Source organism: Orbilia oligospora (genome assembly GCF_000225545.1).
Source record: "Orbilia oligospora ATCC 24927 unplaced genomic scaffold scaffold00188, whole genome shotgun sequence".
Taxonomy (NCBI): domain Eukaryota; kingdom Fungi; phylum Ascomycota; class Orbiliomycetes; order Orbiliales; family Orbiliaceae; genus Orbilia; species Orbilia oligospora.
Window position 1 is genome coordinate 593,201 of NW_011645745.1, and position 25,517 is coordinate 618,717.

Consider the following 25,517-nt stretch of genomic DNA (forward strand, 5'->3'; position numbering starts at 1 on the left):
AAATACACCCCCGTTCATTCGGCACTGATCTCATATTGTGCCTTCCAATCCTCAAAGAGCCCTGTCTTTTGAAAGCTTACACTTCCGGAAGCTCGGCCGTTTACAATATGGTGGATCAGTTCATGCCACCAGCCGTTCCTTTCTCTTGCGTATCTCTCCATAATCAAGGCCACAATCGGCGTCCCCATCTCTACCAAACGGTTATATGCCGGGCTATTCAAATAGTCACTGGAATTCGAAGACAAGCTAACATTCGCCTGGTGCGCCACCCATTCATCTGCTTGTGTCGTAAACTCCTGAATCGATGCTCCGTATAATTTCTGTATCCTGGTCACCTGATTTTTCAGAAAATAGTAGTTAAAGGTATCCCGGGGATCAACCTTCTTCGATGAATCTGACTGGGCAGCATTGTCTAAACATGTATAAACTAGTTGTCAGTAGAAATCCAAAGAAACTCAACCCCACCGACCAGCCAGCGTTAAAGTTTCTCTTACAAAGATGGACTGCGAAAAAATTTGCCGGGTCGCTGAGCTTTTGTACAATCTGTGGTAGTACGTTCACACGGCTCGTATAGGCCACAAGTGCATCCCACGCGGCTCCAGATGCGCGATCTTCCGAGCTGTTCGGACTTTGTCAGTGAAAAGTTCCATCAAGGTATATAAGGAAGCTATGCAGGCGCATACTTCTGCGATACACTATTCGTTCGACCCGTGAACCATGTACTTTTCCATGTAGCAAAGAGTGTATCAAAAGCAGTAGCTGTACGAGGAAATGATCCATCGAGTGAATTTGCAACATGTGCAATTCGATCAATCGATTCCTGGTCATCTGAGGCTTCAACGCTCATGGTCGAAGGATCAACCGACGCCGCCGCGGCACCGGGCGCCCTCTTACACCAAAAACTCGGATTGCCGTAAAAAGATTCGAAGATACCGTCGTCACTGAGACCAGATTCCTGGTGTAACATGCGAACGAGTGCGCCCATTTTACTCTCCCATGACCCCGATGCCGCGTTCCATCGATCTCCGTGAAGATATCTGGTTGGATGTCTCTCATACAGGCGCGCTACGCGGTCGAAGTCCTCGTAATCACAGGGGACTAGTCTGGCGGCAGCCACTATTTATTATATTAGAATCTATCTTGAGCTGGAGAAGAGGATGGATGGGCGAACTTACGGTATTGATCGCGCTGGGCTGCACCCACAGGCGGGTCGACCCATTGAACTGGGAAATGTTGTCCTTGGTAATTAAATGGTAGTTGAAGAAACCAGCAAATGCAGTTGTAGTCGAAAGTCTCTGCACCCGTTTTGATGCATTGGGCGTGGACTAATTTGGGGAAATTGGCGGCTGGGTTTAGACGGTTCCATTCTGGTTGAGAAAGAGCCATGGCTCTTGATAACTAGAATTAGTGGTCCTGACTAAAGAAAAACGGTATTAAGAGATATATTGCTGCAAAGTGCTGCTTATTGAAGGTTCTGATCAGTCTAAACACTGTTGTGATAGTTAAAGAGATATGTAGATAAAGACTGAAAATATAAATTCCAGCCATGTTCCTCGAGCACTCTTATTTATAGATAACTTCCAAGTCTCTAGCCTTTTCATCCTATTTTGCCTTCACCGCTTATAATAACCAAAAAACAATTACAAAGGGCGCTCAGATGTATTTTTTTTTTGTACGCGTAGATAGTATCACGGCCAGGTTGACTTGCAAGCACCTGCAGGCGATAGCTCAGCTGTTCTCTAGACAAAGCCACAGCGGCTATATTACACAGTATTTTCGGTTGGAGGAACCCGGAGAGAGAAAGAAGGCGGAGGGCAGTTCGCATTCCTGACCGCGCACCAATTAAAACAGCTGGACAATGCATATACTGAATTCACGAAGCTTATACAGCCACGATAGAGACGAAAAAACAGCGTCCCCAATACAATAATTGGCACTCCTTTTTGCGTCACAACAATCGCAGCCCTCCGTTCGGTGAAGAGCCGAATTCAAACCCTTCTGCATGCACAGTGGTGCATAGAGTCCCTGCCGAAGTTCGATTATGCACATATGGCTGAGTTTCAGAAAGAAGTTCCGCAGTGCGAAACCAATGATCGCAGAGCGAAAGCTAGCAACCGCTGCTGCAACAATTTCTTCAGGTTTCCGCAGCGCGACCAATTAAAACTAGTGGGGCGGAGACAAACATGTCATGTGGAAAGGATCCGATCCACTTTTTCATATCACCGTGCATTGTATCTTTTTATCTCATAAACAGGGTTTTTGATATATTCGAGTACACTGACGGCGGGGTAGTAACAAACCCTATAATACATCGAGAACAATATAGCCCCGCGCATCAGGCATCATCAAAAAGGGAGTATGAAAAGGTCAGCTCGCAGGATAGAACCAACTTCTTTCAACCATATATATAGTTAGCTGACTTTTCACGCAATTATCTTCGGTTGCTAGAGGAGCTGTTAACTTAGCATTCTAGGATATGTTAGCACAAAAATCTTTTAGGGCCCAGTTTGGAGAGTAACGGAATTAGAAGCATGACATTTGCATCTGTCTAGATGAGGGTGTGCGCATGAATGCAGAGAAATATAGTCAGCAGCTCTCTTGTTACATATATCTCGATTTCAAGTTATTACAGTCTCGACGGCTCTATTTAAACCGATTATGCTCCCAGGCTCTGGACTCTGCTTAAGTATCCGTAGCCTAACTTATAAACTTCAGGAAATCTAAAATTTCCCAGTCACATAATGTTCTATTTTTCGGTACGTACCCCAAACTTCTTATGTTAACGGCGCATACCTACATATGAAGAGCAAATAATACAAAATACCTAGACCTACATGTACATCAACCAAACATTCGACTTCCACTATTCCTAGATGTACACTTTTTAGACAAATAAAAACACAGTTTTAGCCTAGTTTGAATTATTTCAAAAACTATTATAATTATAAGAAGATTCTGTGAAACTTCCTAATTCTTGTTGTATTTTTTTCAAACGTTCTATAGTTTTGGTGCGTTGTATGTTGCCTGATGTTTCTCTGCATGAATCTGGACATATACATGTATGTTGACTCGAAATCAAGGTTACCCCGCTTAACCTTGACATTCTGATGTATAAAGTTAATCGAAGCCTTATTCTAGTATCATTATCGAGAGGTTATCTTAATGCACCGTCAAAATTCCACATTATTACACGGCTCTCAGACTTCCCAATAATGAGTTCAAATACTAAGGAAGGGAAGAGCACACTCGCCAGGTAAATCACTGAAAACCATTCCTTTTCGATTGTTTATCACGGGGGTTCAAGCTGACGACTACTGTCTTCAGACTTCTGGAAAGTGCTTTGTTCACCGATGTTAAAGTCTTTGCTGGCCCCAAAAGACAAGAGTTCAACCTCCACCGCGGTGTCCTTAGCGTGAACTCGGAGTTCTTCAAAATTGCTTGCCAACGCGACCGGTTTAAAGAAGGAAACTCTGGAGAAATAGAGTTACCTGAGATCAAGGCCGAAGTTTTTTCTTTGGTCGTGACTTGGCTTTATGATGGCGGGTTTACATTCCCGGATGATTATCCCGAGATCGTAATTGAAGTCTATCGGGCAGCCGAATTCCTTCAAATTCCGGGTTTACAGGCGGGGGTTGTTCAAGCTATTCTGGCCTATAGCGAATTGGAGCTTCCCGGGAAGACAGAGGACAAAAGATATCAATTCTTCGGATTCTTTGTGGCGTTCTGCGCCGTTTGTAGGTCATCGGATCTACCGTTATTGATAAAGTGTGCGAGCGAGGTTTCTAGCGGCCCCTCCTTGTGTCCGACTATTCTGCTTGAGAAATTTGAAGATAGATCTGCTGGAATGTTTGCGGCTACGATAATGGGTGTAAAGCATGCTGGATTTGGAGGATGCTCGAGGTGCCGCGAAACCAAGACAGCACGCCCACATAAATCGAAGAAAATTATTGTAAGAGTTGATTGATCATTCAGTTAAACCAGCGGAGCTTCTTACCTAGCTAGAACTCGAACTCGAAAGTTCGCAGGCTTTGAGTTTACGAATTGCATACTATGTAAATACATCGCGAATTTAGGGATCACCCCTAAATATATCCGTCGACGCACAACGTCTAGAGACTAAATTGGCTTCAGGAAGTATCAGCTCACAAATATGACAGGGCGCATATCATGGGTAGCGTCCAAAAGAAGTCGTTTCATAACCTGAATCCTGAATTCGAAAACGATAGCTTATATGACCCGAGATGGAAACGTTATACATTAACTTTGGAATCTAACGAAGGGAAATTTCCTTCTTTTCCCTCTTCGTCTTTTGTTTTTCGGGCCGCGGATTTCATAATATTCCCCCATTTGACAATTCATTATTTTCTTTCTTCATTCCCGTTTCTCTATAGCTATTCTACATGTGTACAGTGTAGGTCACCCGTCTAACGCATTGACTATAATATAATATACTATCTACATTCTTCCCTTTTTGACTTCTAAGACCGAGGCCAGTATATACTTATCTTTCACAATACTTTAACTCCCCTGATTACTTAATTAAAGGCCCCATTTATTTAAAATTAGACGCCAGCATAGAAACATTCGATCGAAACTCAGCTTACACATTCCATTTAGTCAATGCAATGCATCAAATCTGCATGTATAGCGATAACTTGGCCTCCATAATATACGCGGCTTCCACCGCCAATTCACTAGTCCTGTTTACCCGTCGTCGGATCCATATTTTATAATAATCGACACCGGATTTGTGAGATCGTTGGGGTGAGTAAGAAGATTTGGGATTCTTCGGGTATGTCTCCGTTAGCACTGCGTATACATACACATATATATCCGTGAACATGGTATACTAAAAGAAAGATTTTAAAGTATGTATACATGTACTTGTCGCGGTGATTGGTGACTAGGTGGCATGTGTGTATGACCCATGTTAAAATAAACTACTTTGGTTAATTAAATTCCAGACATCGATCATAATTCCATTATTATCTCAAGATATTCATTATAAAAAATAAAAAATCTAAGAAAATAATCTACTTCAACCTTACTAAGTCCTCCCAAATACCCCCAAATACTTGATTCCCCAATAGATCCCATTATTTACCATTTCCTCGCCCGTCAATCGAAAAGCAGAAAAGAGAGAGGTATATACTAAGTCAGCTCAACTTTAATTAAGCAGTCTTCTCAGTGGGCACAACCTCATTGAGCTCATGATCAACAACCGGGAAAGCAACCCCAATAACATTCGAAATATCACCCCACCATTCCTCTCCGAAAGTTCTATACCACTCAACCGTCAACTTCAATCCATCCTCAAACTTCGTCTTCTGGTCCCATCCAAGGTTCCTAAGCTTCGTTCCATCCACAGCATAACGTCTATCGTTGAATGGACGATCGATAACGTGTTCAACAATGTCGTCATACTTCTCGGCCGGGTGACCAAATTCCTTGATCAAACGTTGGCAGAGCTCGATGTTGCTGATTTCATCGTAAGAACCGACATTGTAGATTTGGCCGATTTGTCCCTTGTGGAGGATTGTGTCGAAGGCGTCTGCTGCGTCGCCCGCGAAGAGATATCGACGGGTGTGCTTGCCGTCACCGTGGAGGAGGAGCTTTCCTCCGCGGTTTAGGAGGCAGGAGAATTTCGGGATGACCTCTATTTATTATTATTAATTATCATTCTTTTTCCTTTTCTCTTTTTTGTATTTGGGAGACAAAGGGAGGGGGACGTACTCTCTGGGAACTGGTGTGGCCCGTACACATTGTTACTTCTAACAATGATAACAGGAAGCTTGAAGCTCTTATAGTAGGCATTCACCAACATCTCAGCTGCAGCCTTGGATGCAGCATAAGGATTAGTAGGAGCCAAGATGCTCGTTTCGAGCAAATCATCTCCATCCTCCTCGACTTCTCCATAAACCTCATCAGTGGAGATATGCACAAACTTCTTAATCCCAAGGTTCTTGGCACATTCTAGAAGAACGTGGGTACCGTATACATTAGTATCGGTGAATTGGTAAGAATTTCCGAACGACAAATCGACGTGAGATTGTGCGGCGAAATGGAAGATGGTGTCGATATTGTGCTTTTTAATACATCCCTTGACGTCTTCTGGATCCGTGATGTCACCGTGGTAAAACTCGAAATTTGATTTGTCGTTGAGCATGCGCGTGTTGTTGAGCGAGGCGCAGTAATCCAGCTTATCGAAAGATACGATCTTGTAGGATTGTGGATACGTGACTGTTAGGTGACGGACAAGCCAGCAGGCACTTTTTCATTTAAAAAAAAATAAAAATAAAAAAAGTGGGTTAGCCATGTGTAACAATGGACGGAAAGGGGTGAGACAGAAGTGTGAATGTGATAGGGACAAAAAGTGCCATTTTGAGGGTTTGAGGGGTATCAGATGAGGGGCGAGTGGGTTGCGTCGACCCGAGTCGAGTTAAGAGTTGGAAGTTTAAAGAGGTTGATACTCACATAAATCCCGCGCCACCAGTGATCATGATATTGTGAACATCGGGCAGAGGCTCGAACTTGGTGGAGCCTAGAAGCAGAGGGGCTTGTCTCCAGGTACCTTGATCCTTCAGACGATTCTCGACAGACACTTTCCCGGCTGTTAGCCTAGCTTCGTGAACACCGTGCTGTGACTCCGGCATTGTTCCTTTTATATCGCTTTACAACAAACAACAAAGATAACAAAAGTAAGGTAAGGTAAGGTAAGGGTAATAGAAGACAGATAGATAAGATTGAGAATAATATGGCAAGCTTGTTGAAGGGAAGCGCGTGCGATATCGTCGACAGCAGAGGTTATAAGAGGGACAAGAAGATAGGATAATCTCGAGCTAAAGAGCGAGAGAACGAGAACGAGAACGAGAGCGAGAAAGAGGAAGAGAAAGAGAGAGATAAAAGCTTCAAAAAGAAGAATGAGAAGGAAACTTACGGGTCGATGACCTCTTGCTATTACGACGGTTTGGCGCGGCCATGGCTGGAAGCTAGCTTCGGGGGGGTGGTGGAGCTATGGAACTTAAATAATCGAGGGAAAAAAGTCAAAAGGCGAGTTCTAGCTCGAATATCGCCAATTGAAGTAAAATGGCGAGGTCTTAGACGATGATGATGATGACAATGATACAGTCAGCTGGAGGTCCGAGATGAAGCAGTAAGAAATAAGAAGACGAGAAGGAAGATGGTGGTGTCGTGTAGGTTAGTTTAGTTTGGTTTGGTTTAAGTGGTGTGGTCGTCAGGAGAAGCAGCAGCAGCAGCTGAAGCAAAGTGGGGTGTTTTGTATGGGCAAAGTACTCTACCACAACCACAACCGCTCAGAGTTACACCGCAGCTACACCAAACATCGCCGCCTCCTGACATTTACACCATATGCTATATTATGTATAGTATAGTAGAAAATGAATTTGGAAAGTAAGTACTTACGACAATTGACAATTATATTGCAGTGAAAAGCCTATGCTAACATTACGTTCATAGCTACCGAGGAGGTCAGGGTACAATCTAGATACTTATACAAAGGAGGTACTCTGTACTTCTACTGTTCTGTCACAAAAACAATCCGATCGACTGGTGTTAATTTCATTTTCCATCGCAATGGCGAGCTCGAGCAGCCCATCCTAACTCTTTTCCTCGCCTGCCTGCCTGGCTTGTGTGTACCTTGTACATCGTATGTACGTGTGTGGCCAGGCCTGCAGGGGCATGGAAACAATCTCCACCCGTTATCATTCTAGCCATGTAAGTAGGTACACGATATGTACCTCCACTTCACAAAAACCCGCTAGGTTATCTCATGGCTGATCAAAGCTTGCAATCCCACAGTAAGAGCAAATAGCTGAGTAAGGTTAAGGTGTTAAACTGACATCTGACTGGTCCGACTCCCGACACGGTAACTGCGGCCAAGACTTTATCAAAGTTACATGCATATCCTATTTTTCTCCCTAGTTAACTAACCCAAGGAAGTAGAACTGCCACGGTAAGCTCAACGGAACTACAGGAAGCTTGTTCCTTTTTTTTTCTTTCCTTTCTTTCTCGCTTCATTTTCTCTTGCTGTTTGCTTGTCTACTGCAGGGAGGCGGAGCAGGGCACCTCTTTTGAATTTACAGGGGCACCTGTTTTCCATTGGGACGCAGGCGCTTGTTTCCCTAGTCTTTCTTTCTCCCTTCCCGCTGTTCGCTCTGGTTTCCATTTTCTCGTGATATTATTCTAGACACTATGCTTAATATACACCTAGGTATGTACCTCGAGATGCCCAGAATTGAAATATCAATCCATTCGCATCGAATAGCCGCATCTAGCAAGGGAACTCTGGACAACAGCTAGGTGCTTATACAAAAAAAGTACAAGAACCAGCAAATTTCCTCAACAGCTTCAAATAAGGTTAGCAACTACCGTACCCACCCGAGCTAATATATAGACAGCACTTGCATTAATCCAATTAAGCTTAAACCCATACCTCACAGTTTTTTTTATTTTTTTATTTTTTTTTAACGAAAGAAAAGTGGACCCTGGTATCAGTCAGTCACATGATGCTCCACAGAACCATGGATCCATCCCACCAAAAAGCAAGGGAAAAATCGATCGGAGTCTCAGATGCCGATGGATATAATCGATAGTCCCTAGATCGAATGTACATTTAACTTGGTCTACTTACTAACAAAAAATATGTTATGCACCCCTTGCATCCGCGCGGCCCTCTTACGAAAGCTTGTTTCATAAACTACAGGGCCGTCCCCCCCTTTAAGCTTTTATCGAACCGTATGTTGTGCGACCTCACGAGACAGTTCCGGGTACCGGGGTTTACTAGGATATAACAGCATGCACCTTTGGTTTCGGAGACTGCGAATTATTTCTATTTCTCTTACTCTTTCGTTCTCTACGAAGGTTATATATACTTAAAGGAAGTAGGTGGCTAGAGAAAATGCTATAAATTAATCTAATCTAAAAAAAAAAAAAAATAGCTAAAAAGAACATGATAACTCCATCCAATATAATCTATGCTCTGCTCTAAACAACTAAATTTTGAAATCCATATTTGGAGTATCTATAGAGATGACCCTACAAAGTAATAGTAATAGCGCCCACCCACTCCGTATAAATCACCGAAGTATCGGTAGTAATAGTACTTGTATACGTCGTCGGAATAGTAAACGTATGATGATGCGTATGTTTCGGTAAATACTCCGTCGGACCCCCATTATGCGAGTGAGTCTTCGTATGATCCGACCACTCCTCCTCATCAATAGTAGTAACCGGATCAAAATGGAAATCCGTAGTAGTTACCGTCGCAATCTCTTCGTATGTAGTCCCACCATCGACGATTTCCCTTGTAATAGTCGAAACTTCTATTTCCCCGAATTTAGTGGTAGTGAAGACATCCACATCCGTGTAGGTTACTCCGTCCTCTATTAGGGTTTTTGTGATCGATGTGACAATTATTTCCTCTTCTTCGGTTATGGTGGAGGTTATTACGTCTTCGTAAGTGGTGCCGCCGAAGATGAGGGTTTTGGTGGTTTCGTAGGTTAAGGTTATGTCGTGGGCCCAGGTAAGGGTGTTTTCGCCTGGAACGTGGGTGGAATGATGGATTTGCTCGTCGATGTCTGATGTATGGTTCTCAAGATCGAATGAGCAGGTTGGATGGGGGTGATGTGAACTTGGTCCATCATCATCATCATTTCCATCATCATTTCCATCATCATCATCGTCATCGTCACCGTCATCATCATCATCATCATCATCATCATCATCATCATCATCATTCCCATCACCAGTTCCCGGCCCTCCAGGTGGCCCATGCCCATCCCCATCATCATCCCACTTCCCATCCCCATCCCCAGGCCAATGTCCATCCCCATCATCATCTTTCGGATTCGTCCCCGTCCCCGTCCCCGCTCCACCAGGCGGTCCATGTCCATCCCCATCTTCATCCCACTTGATATCCGGATCCCCAGGATAGTGTCCATCTCCATCTTCATCCTTCGGATTAGTCTCCGGACCACCGGGGGGCCCATGACCATCTTCATCTTTATCAAACTCTGAATCCGGATCACCCTGCCAATGTCCGTCTCCATCGTCATCATTGGGGTTTGTACCATCACCTGTCCCAGGTCCTCCCGGTGGTCCATGACCATCGCCGTCTTTATCCCATTCTCCATCTGGATCTCCCGGCCAATGTCCATCTTTATCTTTATCTTCCGCTTCTCCTCCCCCTCCATGGCTACTAGTCTCTCCACTCCCTGGTGGTCCAGTAACAGTATGTTTGTGCGTCCAACTTGCTGTGTGCGCCTCCTCATTCGGTAAATGTGTATGATACCATGTCCCCGTATGCGTAACAACCGAGGTCTGAAATCCACCCTCACCATCCGTCGCCTCCAGATCAGATATAGTAATAGTAACAATATCAGTTTCAATCACTATATCCGTAATAAACTCCGTTGTCTCGGGTTCAGTAACAACACTGACATGGTTATGTACTGTTCCATCATGAGTGCTGGGAAAAACAGTCGTATGCTCCCCTCGCCCACCAGTATGAGCACCACCACTACTCTCCGGTGGACCCTCCTGAACCACTGGAGTCTCAGTAGTTCCATCCCCATTCAACTGATAATACGTAAACGCACCGGGTCCTTCGGTCTCCGTCACTGTCTCGGTACTAGTACTAGTCCCCGTCTGTTCCTCCTCATCACCTTGTCGTTTAATAACACCAGCATGAACAGGCGTAATCATCTGACAAACCATCCATAACCCTACTATCAAAGTCAAAAAGAACAAAACTTTATTAGGTCCGCCCATCATGGCTGTTGCACCAGAGGAATGGAGTGTATGGTGCGTTTCATTGCGGCCCATATCCCCGCCTGTATCATAGTCGTGGGGGTTTGGAACATGCATTGCTGCCCTTTGGGGATTGGTGTATGAAGATGCTGGTAGTGTTGATGGAGAGGCGGAAGCAGGAGAGGAGGGAGAAGGACTATTTACTAAGTGAAGAGCAGAATTGAAGACGCTACCGGCGAGGGCGGCGATACTACTAATCACTTTTAACCCGTCGCTGATTATATCCTTCATCAATTGATGCAAGGAGCTTTTAAATCGCCCTCGATGGTAAGGGAATGCACCCACGCGGCGGTGTTTTTTGAGAGAAAGACCAAGAATAGAGTGTTAAAAAACGAGATATAAGGGTGGTAGTAGGGAACGAAGAGAAATGGCAGCCCATTTTCGATGTGACGGTGGTGATTATTTATAGATGAGCGACGTGCTATTGATTGTTGCTCGGATTTTTGTCAATCTGGTGTTGATCGTAGAGGTATTGACAACGGCGTTTATTAGGCGATGAATGGCTTGATAGACAGTCGTTGAGATTGAAAGAGCTTGATGTGCACAAGGCAGCACATCGTAGGTTAAATTATTCATATGAGGAGGACGGTCATAGATCGAATTATCACGAGGGTTGCGGGGAACGGGACTAGAGATTGATATACCAAAATTAACTACAAGCGCTTCAATTTTCGCTGTGAGGGTATCGAGAGAAAACCAGCTAGAAGAGTATTATACAAACCCGTTAAACGCCAAATATATAATTCACCAAAAGATACCAGTTCTTAACAAAGAAATTAATTCTGTTTCTCACGATCCTGATAATTTCCCTTGCCCCATCGTCGTCTCCCTTGTCCTCCTTGTCCACCACCTTGCCCTCCTCCACCTCCACCACCATCTCTATCCCTCCCATCAGGATGTTGAAACTTCCTTCTCCCTTTGACACCCATATCATCATCCGTCACATCTCTCTCATTATACCTCTTCCTCTCCCCCTCAACCTTAACCGTCAACTCGCCCAAGTCCGTATTCCACTTCGGATGCGCTCCTTCCCTACACTCCCTCCCATCCGGGCAAAACCCCGCAAAATAAAACTTGCAAATATTCTTCCTGACATGTTTCTTAGCACACGTGGGTCCTAACGGACAAAACCCGTTTTCGTAATGAGGACACAAGGAAGTGCGGTTTTCGGGGTCTGGGTGGAAGTATAGACAATCGTCACCGTTTTGACAGTACCCGTAACGAATTAGGAAGGAGCATTCAGGCATTCGACGGAGGTTGTATTCGTGTAGGAAATCGCAGGCATCGCCTTTTTTGCAGAGACCTCGGAGCCAATGTTTACACACCAAACTAAGTTAAAACAGAACACAGCAGCATTAGTACAAGAATTACAGTGGGTATGAGCTAGGAGGGAGAGATGTACTTATTCAACCCGGCAGTTCCAACAGTATGCCTATCAGGGCATGCATTCCCATTCGGACAATGTCCTGCGAGGAAAAGACGACATACATCGCGGTTCGGGTCGAGACCAAAGCGATATTCTTTCTTTAAGAATGGCAGGAAACTGAACTTTGCGGCTTTGTTCATGGAGTAGGGTTTTAGAACTGCATCGGCGACGGGTGTAGGTCGAGATTCGACCTCGTCGGAGGGCTTGGTGGTCATCGTTGTGGTGGCTGTAGTTGAGGTGGCCATCATGATAGTTGAATTGATGATGGAGTTGAATGGAACTTCAAGTTGAACTTGGATGCTTGGTAATGAAGTAGGTCGCGTCGATTCGAGAACTAGACCACTTCTGGTTAGCACATTGACGACCAACACGCTAACCGCATTTGGAATCAACCACAGGCAACACAAAATTTGAGCTTTCATTATGCTATTGGGAAAGATCCAGTCTCGTAACGCAAAGATCTGAGTGAGTTTCTGGGAGACACGAGGTGCGCAGTATAAATATCCTGAATATATGATATTCCTGTAGCCTTCAGCAAACTCCCCTTCTTTCTCTATCAATCTACAACCCGCCAGCTCTGTGCAGCCCAAATTGACTAAGGCTGCACTGGGCGATTCACAAGCTAGGTCTGGCGGTCCAAAATGAAGCTCCGTGACTTCTTCGCCTCGACCAAAGGACCTCCATTAACCGCAGACGAATACAAAACAATAACAGAAACAACTATTCTCGCGAACCCAAGAAATCTGCACATTGATATCGAAGAATGGAACGATATAAAGAATTCAATCAAAGCGCTACTAACCCCGTATCTCGATAGAGAAGTATATCACCCATCCAAAATAAATCAATAATTTCAACAGCTTAACTAATATGGCAATCCTGATTAGGGTCCAAATCTTCTCCCCGTTCAATTAAAGCCAAGAAGTGTTCATAGCAAGCAAGATGCACTCTCTTGTACTCTGGTCGCTTTCGAGGCACCTACCGAGTGGATTCTAGAGGATACATTCGGCATCTCGGGCCAATTCAATTCGAGCAAACATATTCTTAACATCGGTAGTCCTGATAGAGTATTTCGTCTTACAAAGGAACCGAATTCCCAGCCAAAAAAATCCCATTCCGCCAATAGGACGCTTCTTTATAGAATTCAAAACATCATGGGATCTTCCCTTACCATCAAACCTAAAAGATCTGTTCAACGAACACAAATCAGATCCTAACAACAAATATACAAAAGCCATCCAACAAATATATACATACTTATGCTTCAACAACCTCCAATTCGGAGTCCTATCTAACTATAATGCAACATTCTTTTTCCGACGACTATCAAATCATAAATTGGATATTCTCCAATTTTCAAATACTCTGATACGGGTCTCGAAAGCCCAATAGCGGCTTTAACATATTTGTGCCATTATATGACAACGCAAGAATGGTTTCTTCGATCACCTCTTGCGGATATTCACCCGTTTCTCAAAGAAAATCAATATCTACTGGATTTTGATGCCGATATGGAGTTTGTCAGTGATGATGAACCTACTAGATTGGCGAGATATGCTATTACGGCGTGAAATACGACTATCTGTCCAGATCGCGAGTGTTATGACCGGATGTGTCTTGGATAAAACGAACGGTACGATTAAACTACAAAATATAGTTTTAAAGATGTATGATTTGTCAGATCCTGAAACAGCCCGTCAATCATATCGTGAACTAAACGCGTAAGCAATCCCCCTCTATAACCCAAAGTGGAATAACTACATATTATAATTCTTGCGAAGTACCTGGAAATAACGTTTACGATACCTAGATACAAGGAACGCCGCATGCTGCAAGGGAAGTTCCTACCGACGGTATATGCCGTCAGGACTGTATGGGGCCTTCTAAGGGTCTTCATTATGGAAAACTCTGGAACTGCGGTCAAAGGGGAGAAATTTTCTCGAGACGACTGGGAGAAAGCGAACAATATCCTCGATAAACTCCACGGTTGCGGGATAACTCATGGCGATCTTAAGCCAGACAACTTTGCGGTATCGGAGCAAGGCCATATGCGGCTAATAGATTTAGGGTTGGCGATGAAACATTCAATTGAGGATGGCCATTTTGAGGATGAAAAAAAGGAGCTTGAATGGTTGAGAGAAGATGGGAGCAGGAGATGAAACTCGAATAAACTTTAATACATCTCCGCTGTAAAGTTAACCATTTTTTCTTTTGAGAATATATACGCTTAATACTCCATATACACGTGCAAGACACATTGGAAGTATTACAAAATATTGCACTTTTATATTATTGTATCTATAGGTTTACTCCGAGAATAAAGCACAACAATAATAACTGTAAATATCTGGGGGGGGGACAAAAATACAGTACAAAACTATCCCGATCACATAATAAAAGGCACATCTATGTAAACCAAACAAATAAAACACTCCCAATCTGATTCGACAACTTATTCAGAAATTAATTCAGGATCGAAACAGTTAAAACAAAGTCCTTCTCTAATCCTACCTAAGCTAGTTGCATTTGCCTTTGTCTCGTCGCCAGTCTCCTCAACTGTGTTGAGGACATTTGCCTATTCCACACTTCGGGAAAACCAACATCCCTCAAATACTCAAATAGACTGCTTCCAGTCTGTAAAATGGTCATTATTGTCATAAATTGAGCCTTCGTAACCCACCGTTTAGTCACACAAAACAAAACAATGGCTATGGCGATACTGATTTTATACCACGGTACACCGTCCTAAAATAACGTTTGTTTGTCCCAAGTTAGGCCTATATACTATCAACGCTGTTTACAAACGGGACAACACTACTCACCACGATAGGTTGCACTCGGCTTGGAAAATCGATTACCGACCGCACGAATTTCTGCCAGAACATAGGGACGGACGATAAGTTTGACTCTAAAAAATCTGTCGAACTTTCTAAGGCATCTCTTCTAGCCTCAGAGTTTTGGGTGTTTTGGGTAGAACCCTCGGTAGAGTTTGGGAGGGATTGAGATGACGGCGAAGATATTCCAGGGCTAGAAAGAGTGTATGATAGATCGAAAGCATTATCCACAATACCTTCAAAGGTGTCGATATTGCCACTAGTTATGGCGGAAAGAGTTTCTTCAGGAATATACTCCGGAAGTCCTTGACCTTGTACCAAGTTCTCAGGACTTAATTCCTGAGTGGCAGGAGTTTCGAGGGTAGCTGGAGGACCCTCGTTTTGAGTCGGCATTTGACCCGGCTCCGTCAGCCTACTGCTAGAAGCTGCAGTGCTGGAGTTATGACTAGCCATGGCGATTTCGGATTTTATTTGCGCAAGAGCTTTGTCTTCGGCAACATGGATCCTATTCCCGCGAACACCTACTCGCCGGAACTTGATATTAGGAGTAGGGAGTATATCGATACTACCTTCTGCTATTGGAGTATCGTTTGGAGGTTCATGGGTGCTAGGACCCGGGATGCAAGGATCAAGAGCCTCGCTACTGGCATCTGATGATATAAATTCCCGATATCGGTATCCCGTTAGTATATCTTCTACCCATTATATTTGGTGTCAAGCAGGATATATAGTTACCTCTCGCTTCCACAGACGCCCGAGGAGCCTCAGTATCAGACGCCTGAGGAGCCTCAGTATCAGACGCACCACTATTTCCCGAAGGCGGTATCCCTTGATTCGCTAGGAGATATCTCAGTAGCTCCCCAACGGGGAGACATATCCGAAGCGGAGTATCCCCATCTATGGGAAGACTAGGAGAACCCCCTAGCGAAACAATAGAGGCAGGCCTTAAAAGTTGGACCAGTAATTCCGGTCCGATTTGAATATCGATGGTGGTGATAGCGGGGCTCTGAGTATTAGATGGTACCGAATTGTTCTCCATGACTTCAAACTCGAGTTAAGAACCTAAAATATACGTGTGAGAGTGATTAAACGTTGTAAACTGAAAAGGATAAGTCTAAATACTTGCGCTAAATTACATAGGTGGAGGTATGTAGTATTGAGGGATGTTGAACAGTGCTGATAGCTATAAACCCGAGCTAACTTTCGTGGATTTGGTTCTGCATTATATATAAGTGTGGGCTCTCTAGCAGCTATATGAACTGGTGGTTAGCTTGAAAACCTCTCCTCAATACCACCTGTCCAGCTGGGGACAAAGCTAAGCAGAACATAGGATTAAAGTGCCTTCCACCAATCGTCAAGCAGGTATGGAATTGCATCCTTTGACGGACAGGCTTTACATTTGCTCCAGGAGATCCATATCATCTGCCTACGTAGCTACACTCTAAAAATGTAAGAAACTAAGAAAAGAAACCTAGAAGTTTCAAATGTAACTGATCGATCGATTCGGCGTTCTGAAGGCTATGCATGGTGACTTGTTCTGCGGCCTCCTCATCCCAGGCTGATGCCCATCGCTCAATATTGCCAGGATGAATGTCAATTAAAAGCAATATACTTAGTAGACGAGAGCGAAACTTGCGTTCAAGGTGCCTCATAACAAAAGCAAGAAAACGACTGCAACTACGATACATACAGGATTCTAATGTATACCCCAGCTCCTACACAGTTCTCCGCAATTTAGATGCGATCATTGCGGAACTATTACCGGAGCCCCCGATATAGACACACACGGGACAAGAAGGAAGGTAGGCTCTATTGTCTGAATCTATGAATCCAAGGCATACTATTATGAGACGAAACGCAAAAGAAAAAGAAAAGTTTTGTAGCTAGGTAGTAACTTATACCTACGAAGCTTAGAGTCTTATATCTTGCAGACGGCACAATTGATATATTCTTCCCTCCCTTCCCCCACCCTCCCTCATCTGACAAATCTTATGTTTCGTTAGTGATCAGCTATCTTCACAAGTCCCAAAGGATCCGATTGTACAAGCGAAGTTCTCGTAACGAGAGTTTAAATGTATCTTTGATATTCAATCTATTGGAGGTAATTGGTCGTCCCAAAATTCCAAGACGGCCCGCCTCTATTGTCATAGCGTTCCTTGAAAACTTCTGCACTTTGGCTGACATGAATATGCAGCGGCGCTGTTCTTTATGCTGAAAGATAGATATCATCGTTGAACTGCTGAATTAATTCTATTTATTGGTTGAGATATAAATGTCCACACCCACAATACTTAGAAATGCCTAACAGCCTCAAGGTATTTTTATATTTTACTATCGATATTAATTTCTGCTATGTAGGCCTAAGCTTTCTGAACATTTGCTTTAATACTTGAACCGTTGCCTTTAAGTTTCGCCATCTCACAAAGAAATATAATGCATAAAAAGAGCAGTTCGAATATTTACAATTCCAAAATGTTTTTAACCCAATTCAATTCACCATTCATGAAAAAACCAAACGGGTATCCCGTAGCGAGGCGTTTTCAGTCACCTAAAAGGACTAGGCTTCCCGTTGAGCTGAAACGAAGAAGCTCAAGGAGTCAAGCCGTCCACGTACTAGATTACCCGCGCCACCAGTGCGGTGTACCTTGTGATTAATGCGAGGGCAATCGTTCAGCCTCGCTTCGTGCATCCTAAGCGCCCTCCGGGGTTTGTTGTTGGTGAGGAGATATTCGCCTCTCTAGTACTAGGATTTTGCAGGAAAAGAGCATCCTAGAACTCAAAAAACTATGAGTAAGATAGTATTGAGTCATATTTCAAGTTAGAAAATAGAATTTCTGTGTAGGATAATAGTCTGAGGTCATTGAGCGCCGCCCGCCCGGCACAGGCTCCTCGTCGACCGCGAAGAAAATACCACAGTAAAGTGTGTTGTGTGTGCTGGGGTGCTGGTGCGGGCAATATTATCAACCCCTGGTTCTTTCTTATCCATGATATCCAAATAAGACTGAATTTTTGCGGATCCAAGATATATTTGGAACACCTTGCCATTAAGTCGGATTTTAGTAACTTCTAATGGTCACACAAGTTAGTATTATTTGGATTGCTATAGCTATATAGTATCGTAAAGACCTAGTGATAAATGTTGCTCTACAGCCTTATGATTGCCCTAGTATCATATCCGTGTCAAGTATAAACCTTTGCCCCATTGTGCTATTGCTTTTATTAGTATATCTCCCAAGTATATCTACTGGAACTCGACGTCCCTCGAGCTCGTCCATAAGCATCTTCTCCCCAACCGATCGGGAACCAATTTTGTTTACTCCTGATAATAATAATACTTACCTCTACAACATATTCCATACCAAATTTACGAAATAGTACGGCCCCGAAGATTTCCATAATGCAGCTCTCATATCAAGAAGGCTTAGAGATGAACCCCGAACCTATTTTAATCTCTCCCTCCAAAAGATCAGTCCAGAATGAGACACACGAGCCAGAAATGCCCACTATTATCCCGGCGGAGCACTGTATCGTTACGAACTTGCCGAGCTATCGGGATCTGAAGGAGGGATTCAGCCGCTTTGGCAAACTTGAGACATGTAATCAAGCGGTGGACGATTTGAGTGCTGCTGAAAGTGTATGTTGCTACACCTTCTAAATTATTGTTAACCAAGCGATTACTATATTATATGAAGGATACTAATTTATCTCGCGTCAACAGCTATTGCAGCTTGCAAAATACCCAAAGAGATTTCTCTAGATTTTCTTTCGGTTACATCTTCCGTCCGTACACTGGAAACGACCAGCATTACCCTTCCCATATTGCATTACCCCCAGTGTACTCCAAGAATTGCAATTTTTTTAGAAATTACTCTTCCACGTTGTACCCCAGATCTAAAAGGCTTTCTCTAAATCCTCCATCATCTCCTTTGCCTGTACTTCCAACTCTTTCGTATACTCCCTCAACATCAGCGTCTGCTCTTGTAAGTAGATAAAATAATCTTCAGATACATCAGTCGTCAACCGTGGCTTCTCTTCATCGGCATATATACCCGCTCTATTCTCTCTCACAAGCCTCCACGAAGCTTTATGAAATGCTGTGTCGAATTCGTATCTTCCGCCAGCTTGGGGTTTTGTAAACCATAGGAAAGCATGGACTTCTGTTGTTAAGAACCATAGTTTTCGTAGAAGTGTTTTGGCTAGTAAAGGTTCAAAGCTATTAGGCCACTGTGCGTTTAGAAGCGGGACTATATGGTAAACTTACACTTCCGCTGAAACTCCGCTGCCGCATCCTTCTTCTTTTGTTCTGCCATGTTTCTCCCCGCCTTTAGCACGCCCGCTGCAGCCATAGCTGCCGGATTAGGTCCCATAAAGCCTAGCACTTTTTCCACTCCATCTAATCCAGAAGACATCATTGAACCTCCAGCGGCATCTGCTTCAATACCCGTGACATATCGAACTACGTTCTCGCTGCAGATATATGTGATTACAATTCTGTGAGTTGCGATCAAGAATCTATTCAATATGTAGCGACCTGGTATCGATGTTACGGAAAATGGGGGAGCCGAGGTAGGAGAGTGGGTATCGATGATTTTGGAGAGTGCCTCCTCTGCGCTTGTGAGTGATGGGAGGCAGTCATCGATTGATTTGGTGAATTTTAGTTTGTATTCTTTATCTGGCGGGTAGTCGAATGGACATGGGAACTGGTAGAAAATAACGTAAATAGCTGAACGTGGGTCGAAAAGTCCACTAAATTGAAACAATGAATATCAAGATCTGGACTTACCTCGCTTTTCACTTTATCCCATCCGGTTAACTTTCCCCCATTCGCCGGTCCATCCTCATAAAGACTATCATCTATCAAATCCACACCGAAGGCTTCCCCAGTCTTATCCACAAACTTCAATACAGTTCCAAACAACGAAAACTTCGATTTCCCCAACGATATCGCAGATTTAACAAGTGAATCCTTAGACTTTCCAAGATCCAGCGCAGAAGTAACCAAAGCGGCCTTCGATTCCAAAACCTCGGTAGCCGCCGCCTTTGAGTCCGCGAGAGCTGCCTCCGTTTTACCGAGTGCGACCGCAGATTCTACTAATGACGTTTGTGTTTCTGCGAGCGCTACCGTGGATTCGACTAACGCCGCCTCAGACTTTTGTATCGCAGCCGTTGATTCTACTATAGCCTCCTTAAGTTCCTCCGAACCAGCCTCAACAATCGCTTCAACGACCGCTTCGATCGCTGAAGTTGAAGTTGAAGTTGAAGGTCCTGCGTCTGTAGAATCTAGCGTGGTAGGAGTAGTAGCTCCTTCATCTGCAGTATCAGGAACTTCAGATACTGTTACCTCCACCTTAGCTTCAACCGTTGTCTGTGTGCCATCTTGGTCTTTCGCCTCCACTTTAGCTTCAATTGTTGATTCTTTCTTGGTTCCACCGTCGGATTTGGCTCTGTTAGTTGCAACTTCGGTTATTGCTGATACATCTGTTATTGCTGCGGCGGACTTTGCTACGGTGCTCAGAGGTATTGCGCCTAACAAGCCTCCTGCAAGACTACAGTTTCCCCATTAGATAGGTCAGCCGAGAGCCTATAAGTCAAATACTGGATATACATCCATTATGAGGGACTAGATAGACTCTAGGTAAGCATGCATACCCCGCAACAGGCGGCAGACCACCACCGCCACTTCCACCCTTCGCAGCCGGATCTTGAACAAAAGGTTCTCCATCCCAAAGGAGTGCAGCACCTCTGTACCACTCCGCAAGAGTTTCTCGATCCCAAATATCTTGAAACTCGGTGTTTGGAACCGGAATTAATTCCGTCCCTGTGAATCCTGGGAATTTGGATATCGTTTCTGTGGATGGGTATAACGTATTTTGCAGGAGACATTGAACGCTTTCAACGGTCAAGGGGGCTTTTGTAAGATTTTCTAGGCAGATCTTGGGTTTTGATATTTGTTAGTAACGTTACTCAATCTCCGGTGCAAGATTGGGGGAGGGAGTCAAAAATATACATAAAGATGTGAAGTCTCTGATTCTGAACTTGTGTCGTCACTATAGGTGAAAGTATAGTCCCCATATTCTTCATTAATGTCAATCTCTGCATCGTCTTCTGGCCGAACCGACTTGTTTTTAAGGGCCAAATCAATAACGCTAAGTAAGTTTTCGTTTATCCAATCCTTGTACCCGTCATTACTGTTCTTGTTTCGGAACTTTGGGTTGGAAATTATCAGATGACATGATTCTTGCGATAGGTTTTCGTTGTATATCTGGTTGTTTGAAAGCTCAGAGCCGTTTGTTGAATCATCGGCATCGGATTTCTTAGTGTCAAGGCCATTTACTTTCGACGCGGATATTTCGTTCGATCTTATATTATCACCATATTAGACCCAAGCCAAAATTAGAGCCCCCGGTCAACAAATCTTCAACGATCAAGGGAGAAATAAAATAAAATAAATAAAAATCCTCACTCTACAGTCTCCCCATTCCCAGAATCAGCATCTGGTACATCCGGCGCGACCAAAACATCCACCGTCGAATTCTGAGATCCACCGTTCGAATTCGTTCCATTTACCAAAACATCCGAAACACCATTCGACAGTTTTGAGGATTTAACCTGTTCGAGGTGTTTAAGATATTTCTGACATAGCTCCTGTAATTTCGTAGCCAACAGTTCAAGATTCGCTTCCCATTCGAAAGTCAGCAATTTCAGTGCCAATTGAAGTTGTACCAAAAACCGTTCAGCCTCGATATCAAACGGTTCTTCCGAAGTTTCCGACATAATGTATGTTTATATATATAACCCCAATACCCTCGACCGAATTAAAAGGACACGATTAAAAATCGTCTACGAATGTTAAGATTCACTCCATAGGAAGCCCGAGAAGAGGGTGAGGAGAAGGGAGGGGCTCATTTATATCCACTTTGTGGAACCCACAGGAGGTTCCGAGTCTCGATCGATCCCCTTGCTTGATTGACCAACCAGAAGACCCTCTCACAAAAAAAAACTCCATCCATTTTGTACTAGTAACTTATCGAGGAAGTGCTAATCCCCAATCGGAAAGGGACCCGTGTGCGGTCGCACTTCCTGAATGTGGAATCCACCCCCACCATTGGTTCAACGCCCCGCATAGTGGTTTAAAAAAAAGAGCGCCAGTGCACACCTTGCAGGATGCATCAGCTTGAATTTCGATCTGAGGAATGGTGATCTTGTGAGAAAGTAGGAAAGATAACCTGGGTCACAAATTGCGCGGTCTTTACCGTGAGATAGATGTTAAACTTCCGAGGAACCCGATTTTCTTATTCTTGTGGCCACATGCATATGTGGCCACTGGAGACCTTGGTATCCCAGAGAGGATAATAGGTGCATGAAGCGGTCAATAATACCACACCCAAAATGTGTTGAACGGAGGTTGGGGGCTTGTTCGCTTCGGTAAATTAAGCGGATGGCTGGGAAAGAAGAGGTCAACCAGAACGGGCAAGCCAATGTCGTCAGCGTGCACCACCAATTGCGAGCTGAACCGCCCCGAAATCCGGGGAATCGAATTCAATTCCTTTTCCTTTAACTTATTTTGACTGAAGTAAACCGAGTCCAGCTGCTGTAGAACTGGAATTGGACACCACAATATGAAGTGGACTTTTCTTTCCGTTTTAACTTGTGCGAGTGCTGTCTGTGCACGTGCATTAGGAGGGGATGGAGGACCTATTGTGAGCTTCAAGTAAGTTTATTTTCAATTATATTTATTTCGTCGGTAGATTGTTGATGAATCTATGCATCGTTTATGCACCTTCCTTTCTATCGGAGCTCCACATGATGTTTGGGTGTGAACACGTCGGTTAAGAGGATTGCATTGCATCGGGTACCTGGTACCTATTGGAGTATATATATATTCCAAGTCCCTCCCTCGCCCCAGACGTCGATGTCTAAATCTTAAGTTTTAGAACTCGATATAATTCTTTCCTAGACGACATCAAGAAATACAGTCTTTCTATACATAAAACTAATCATGACATACGGCGTTAGGAAGCTTCTCGGATCTCCCCGATTATCTAGTGCAGTACCAAATCCTGCAGGGGTACGTTGTATCTTCTAGTTTCTCACAAACCTAAAATCAAATCCCCAAAACTAATACGGTGTAATGCAATGAATGGCCTAGACACTTGCACTCTTCTCGTCTTCAAAATACAGTTTTGACAAACATGACTCTACCAAGAGCGTCCATGTGGTCGACATCACCGTCCCCAACGGTGAAGTTACAAAGCTATGGGATGATAAAAGTGTAGCAGAGACCGTATGGCTCGGAATCGGTGATTACATTGGATATCTCAAGGCCAACGGAACGAAATCAGAACTATGGATTTCGAAAGCCACGAATGATGTCGAAAATGTTATTCAAGAATCCCAAAAGGTGTATGAATTCCCCGGTGAGGTTTCAAACCTCAAGTTCAAAGCTGTCGGTGAGGCTATATACTTCATAGTCTCTGCTCCAGCTTTCAAAGACGGCTCGATCTACTCTGCAGATACAGCTCCCAAAAAACATTCTTCTGGTCGAGTTTACACCTCCCTATTCGTCAGACATTGGGACGAATGGGTCTCAGAATACAAATCAAACCTCTTTTCTGGTGTCATCGCCCGCGGCACCACCGGCGACTTCGAGGTAGTAGGAGATCTTACAAATCTCCTTCACGGAACAGAGCTCGAATCACCAGTTGGACCATTCGGCGGCACTGGTGATTTCGATATCTCTCCGGATGGAAAAAATGTTATCTTTTTATCAAAGGCTCCAAAGTTGGATCTCGCGCAGAATACTGCTACATACGTCTACGCGGTCCCATTCACCGGTGGTTCCGAACCTAAGGCTATAAACCCGTATCACGGCGCTACTATCTCCCCGCGCTTCTCGCCGGATGGTAGTAAAGTGGTATACCTCCAAATGAGAGAAAACGGATACGAAGCCGATAAAAACGAGATTTTCATCACAGAGTTCACTCAAGACTACAACTTCGTCATCACACAAGTTGCTAAACACTGGGACCGTTCTCCAGGATCAGTCACCTGGTCTGCCAATAACAACTACCTCTACCTAATCGGTGAAGACCACGGTAGAGAAAAAGTCTGGATCCTCCCAATCATCTCCACCGCCCCGGCCTCAAAACCAAGCCTGGATCCTACCCCAATCACATCAGAATTCTCCGCGAACGACCTCTACGTCATCGGAGACTCCGAAAACCTCCTTGTGTCCGTTTCCTCTTACACAAGTCCAACATTCTACCTCATCATCTCCGCCACCGATGGAAAAGTCCAGGATCTAACTTCTCCTCTCACAAAACTTCATGATACCCCTGCTTCTACCGAACGAGGAACCTGGCACGGCCTCTCCCGCAGTCAAGTCTCCGACTTCTATTACCCGGGCTCAGATGGGTATAAAGTCCACGCCTGGATTATCAAACCCTCGTTTTTCGACTCCTCAAAGAAATACCCATTACTATTCCTTATCCACGGCGGTCCCCAGGGCGCCTGGAATGATGGATGGAGTTACCGCTGGAATCCCGCCGTAATGGCAGAACAAGGCTACGTTGTAGTCGCATTCAACCCCACGGGCAGCACAGGATACGGTAAAGACTTCACCGATAGGATCCAAAACCACTGGGGTGGTCGACCCTTCAGGGATCTAGAATTAGGGTTCGCATACCTTGAAAAACATTATGGAGATTTCATCGATACTAAGAACGCTATTGCTGCTGGAGCGAGTTACGGTGGGTATATGATTAATTGGATTGCTGGGCAGCCGTTTGCGAAAAAGTTCAAGACGTTGGTCTGTCATGACGGAATTTTTAATACGTTGAATATGTATGCGACTGAGGAGTTGTGGTTTATTGATCATGATGTGAGCTTTCCTATCTTGTTTCTTGATGGCCTTGTTACAGGACTAGTGATACTAATAAATTGGGAATATATAGTTCAAAGGCCAAATCTTCGACCACCGGGAACACTTTGAACGCTGGAACCCCCTCGGTCACGTCAAACACTGGTCCACCCCAATGTTGATAATCCATAGTTCGAAGGACTATCGAATCCCGATCAGTGAGGCATTGGCAGCGTTCAATGTTCTCCAAATCAAGGGTATCAAGAGCAAACTGTTGACTTTCCCGGATGAGAATCATTGGGTATTGAAGCCGGAGAATAGTCTTGTATGGCATCGTGAGGTTTTCAATTGGATGAAAGAGTTCTCGGGAGTTAGTGGGGAGAGGTTGGGTGAGGAGGAAGAAGGGGAGGCGGTTGAAGTGGCGAAGGGGTTGAAGGGGGTTAAGTTGAGTGGAGAGGTGGGTCAGGATATCTTGAGGGACGATTAAGCATGTGCGGTCTGGTTACTACCAAACTGAAAAGTCTATTTCTAATAATTAATTTGGATTATTGTATTTCTACCACGTTGTGAC

At 44.2% G+C, this 25,517-nt stretch overlaps 10 protein-coding genes across 10 annotated transcripts; 4 read left to right on the top strand and 6 right to left on the bottom strand.

The window, feature by feature from the left end:
- Positions 1-14: 14 nt before the first annotated feature.
- Positions 15-1,386, bottom strand: AOL_s00188g185 (uncharacterized protein; the record flags this gene model as incomplete). The annotated part of the gene is made up of 4 exons (XM_011128433.1): positions 15-412; positions 495-619; positions 684-1,116; positions 1,176-1,386. 4 exons carry the CDS (start codon positions 1,384-1,386, stop codon positions 15-17), a joined length of 1,167 nt encoding a protein of 388 aa, XP_011126735.1.
- A 1,826-nt stretch (positions 1,387-3,212) lies between these two features.
- Positions 3,213-3,964, top strand: AOL_s00188g186 (uncharacterized protein; the record flags this gene model as incomplete). The annotated part of the gene is made up of 2 exons (XM_011128434.1): positions 3,213-3,253; positions 3,325-3,964. 2 exons carry the CDS (start codon positions 3,213-3,215, stop codon positions 3,962-3,964), a joined length of 681 nt encoding a protein of 226 aa, XP_011126736.1.
- Positions 3,965-5,171: 1,207 nt separating this feature from the next.
- On the bottom strand, positions 5,172-6,653 carry AOL_s00188g187 (uncharacterized protein; the record flags this gene model as incomplete). Its single annotated transcript, XM_011128435.1, has 3 exons — positions 5,172-5,656; positions 5,734-6,269; positions 6,475-6,653. 3 exons carry the CDS (start codon positions 6,651-6,653, stop codon positions 5,172-5,174), a joined length of 1,200 nt encoding a protein of 399 aa, XP_011126737.1.
- A 2,401-nt stretch (positions 6,654-9,054) lies between these two features.
- On the bottom strand, positions 9,055-11,058 carry AOL_s00188g188 (uncharacterized protein; the record flags this gene model as incomplete). The annotated part of the gene is made up of 1 exon (XM_011128436.1): positions 9,055-11,058. The coding sequence occupies one exon, from the start codon at positions 11,056-11,058 to the stop codon at positions 9,055-9,057; it is 2,004 nt and encodes a 667-aa protein (XP_011126738.1).
- A 545-nt stretch (positions 11,059-11,603) lies between these two features.
- Positions 11,604-12,675, bottom strand: AOL_s00188g189 (uncharacterized protein; the record flags this gene model as incomplete). Its single annotated transcript, XM_011128437.1, has 2 exons — positions 11,604-12,156; positions 12,230-12,675. 2 exons carry the CDS (start codon positions 12,673-12,675, stop codon positions 11,604-11,606), a joined length of 999 nt encoding a protein of 332 aa, XP_011126739.1.
- Positions 12,676-13,918: 1,243 nt separating this feature from the next.
- On the top strand, positions 13,919-14,412 carry AOL_s00188g190 (uncharacterized protein; the record flags this gene model as incomplete). Its single annotated transcript, XM_011128438.1, has 2 exons — positions 13,919-13,974; positions 14,064-14,412. 2 exons carry the CDS (start codon positions 13,919-13,921, stop codon positions 14,410-14,412), a joined length of 405 nt encoding a protein of 134 aa, XP_011126740.1.
- A 352-nt stretch (positions 14,413-14,764) lies between these two features.
- AOL_s00188g191 (uncharacterized protein) lies at positions 14,765-16,126 on the bottom strand (the record flags this gene model as incomplete). The annotated part of the gene is made up of 3 exons (XM_011128439.1): positions 14,765-14,998; positions 15,076-15,737; positions 15,823-16,126. The coding sequence occupies 3 exons, from the start codon at positions 16,124-16,126 to the stop codon at positions 14,765-14,767; spliced, it is 1,200 nt and encodes a 399-aa protein (XP_011126741.1).
- Positions 16,127-18,484: 2,358 nt separating this feature from the next.
- On the top strand, positions 18,485-18,844 carry AOL_s00188g192 (uncharacterized protein; the record flags this gene model as incomplete). The annotated part of the gene is made up of 2 exons (XM_011128440.1): positions 18,485-18,721; positions 18,806-18,844. 2 exons carry the CDS (start codon positions 18,485-18,487, stop codon positions 18,842-18,844), a joined length of 276 nt encoding a protein of 91 aa, XP_011126742.1.
- A 134-nt stretch (positions 18,845-18,978) lies between these two features.
- Positions 18,979-21,861, bottom strand: AOL_s00188g193 (uncharacterized protein; the record flags this gene model as incomplete). The annotated part of the gene is made up of 6 exons (XM_011128441.1): positions 18,979-19,283; positions 19,349-19,787; positions 19,871-20,633; positions 20,737-21,020; positions 21,095-21,446; positions 21,551-21,861. The coding sequence occupies 6 exons, from the start codon at positions 21,859-21,861 to the stop codon at positions 18,979-18,981; spliced, it is 2,454 nt and encodes an 817-aa protein (XP_011126743.1).
- Positions 21,862-23,086: 1,225 nt separating this feature from the next.
- Positions 23,087-25,433, top strand: AOL_s00188g194 (uncharacterized protein; the record flags this gene model as incomplete). The annotated part of the gene is made up of 3 exons (XM_011128442.1): positions 23,087-23,155; positions 23,237-24,967; positions 25,041-25,433. 3 exons carry the CDS (start codon positions 23,087-23,089, stop codon positions 25,431-25,433), a joined length of 2,193 nt encoding a protein of 730 aa, XP_011126744.1.
- Positions 25,434-25,517: the final 84 nt, after the last annotated feature.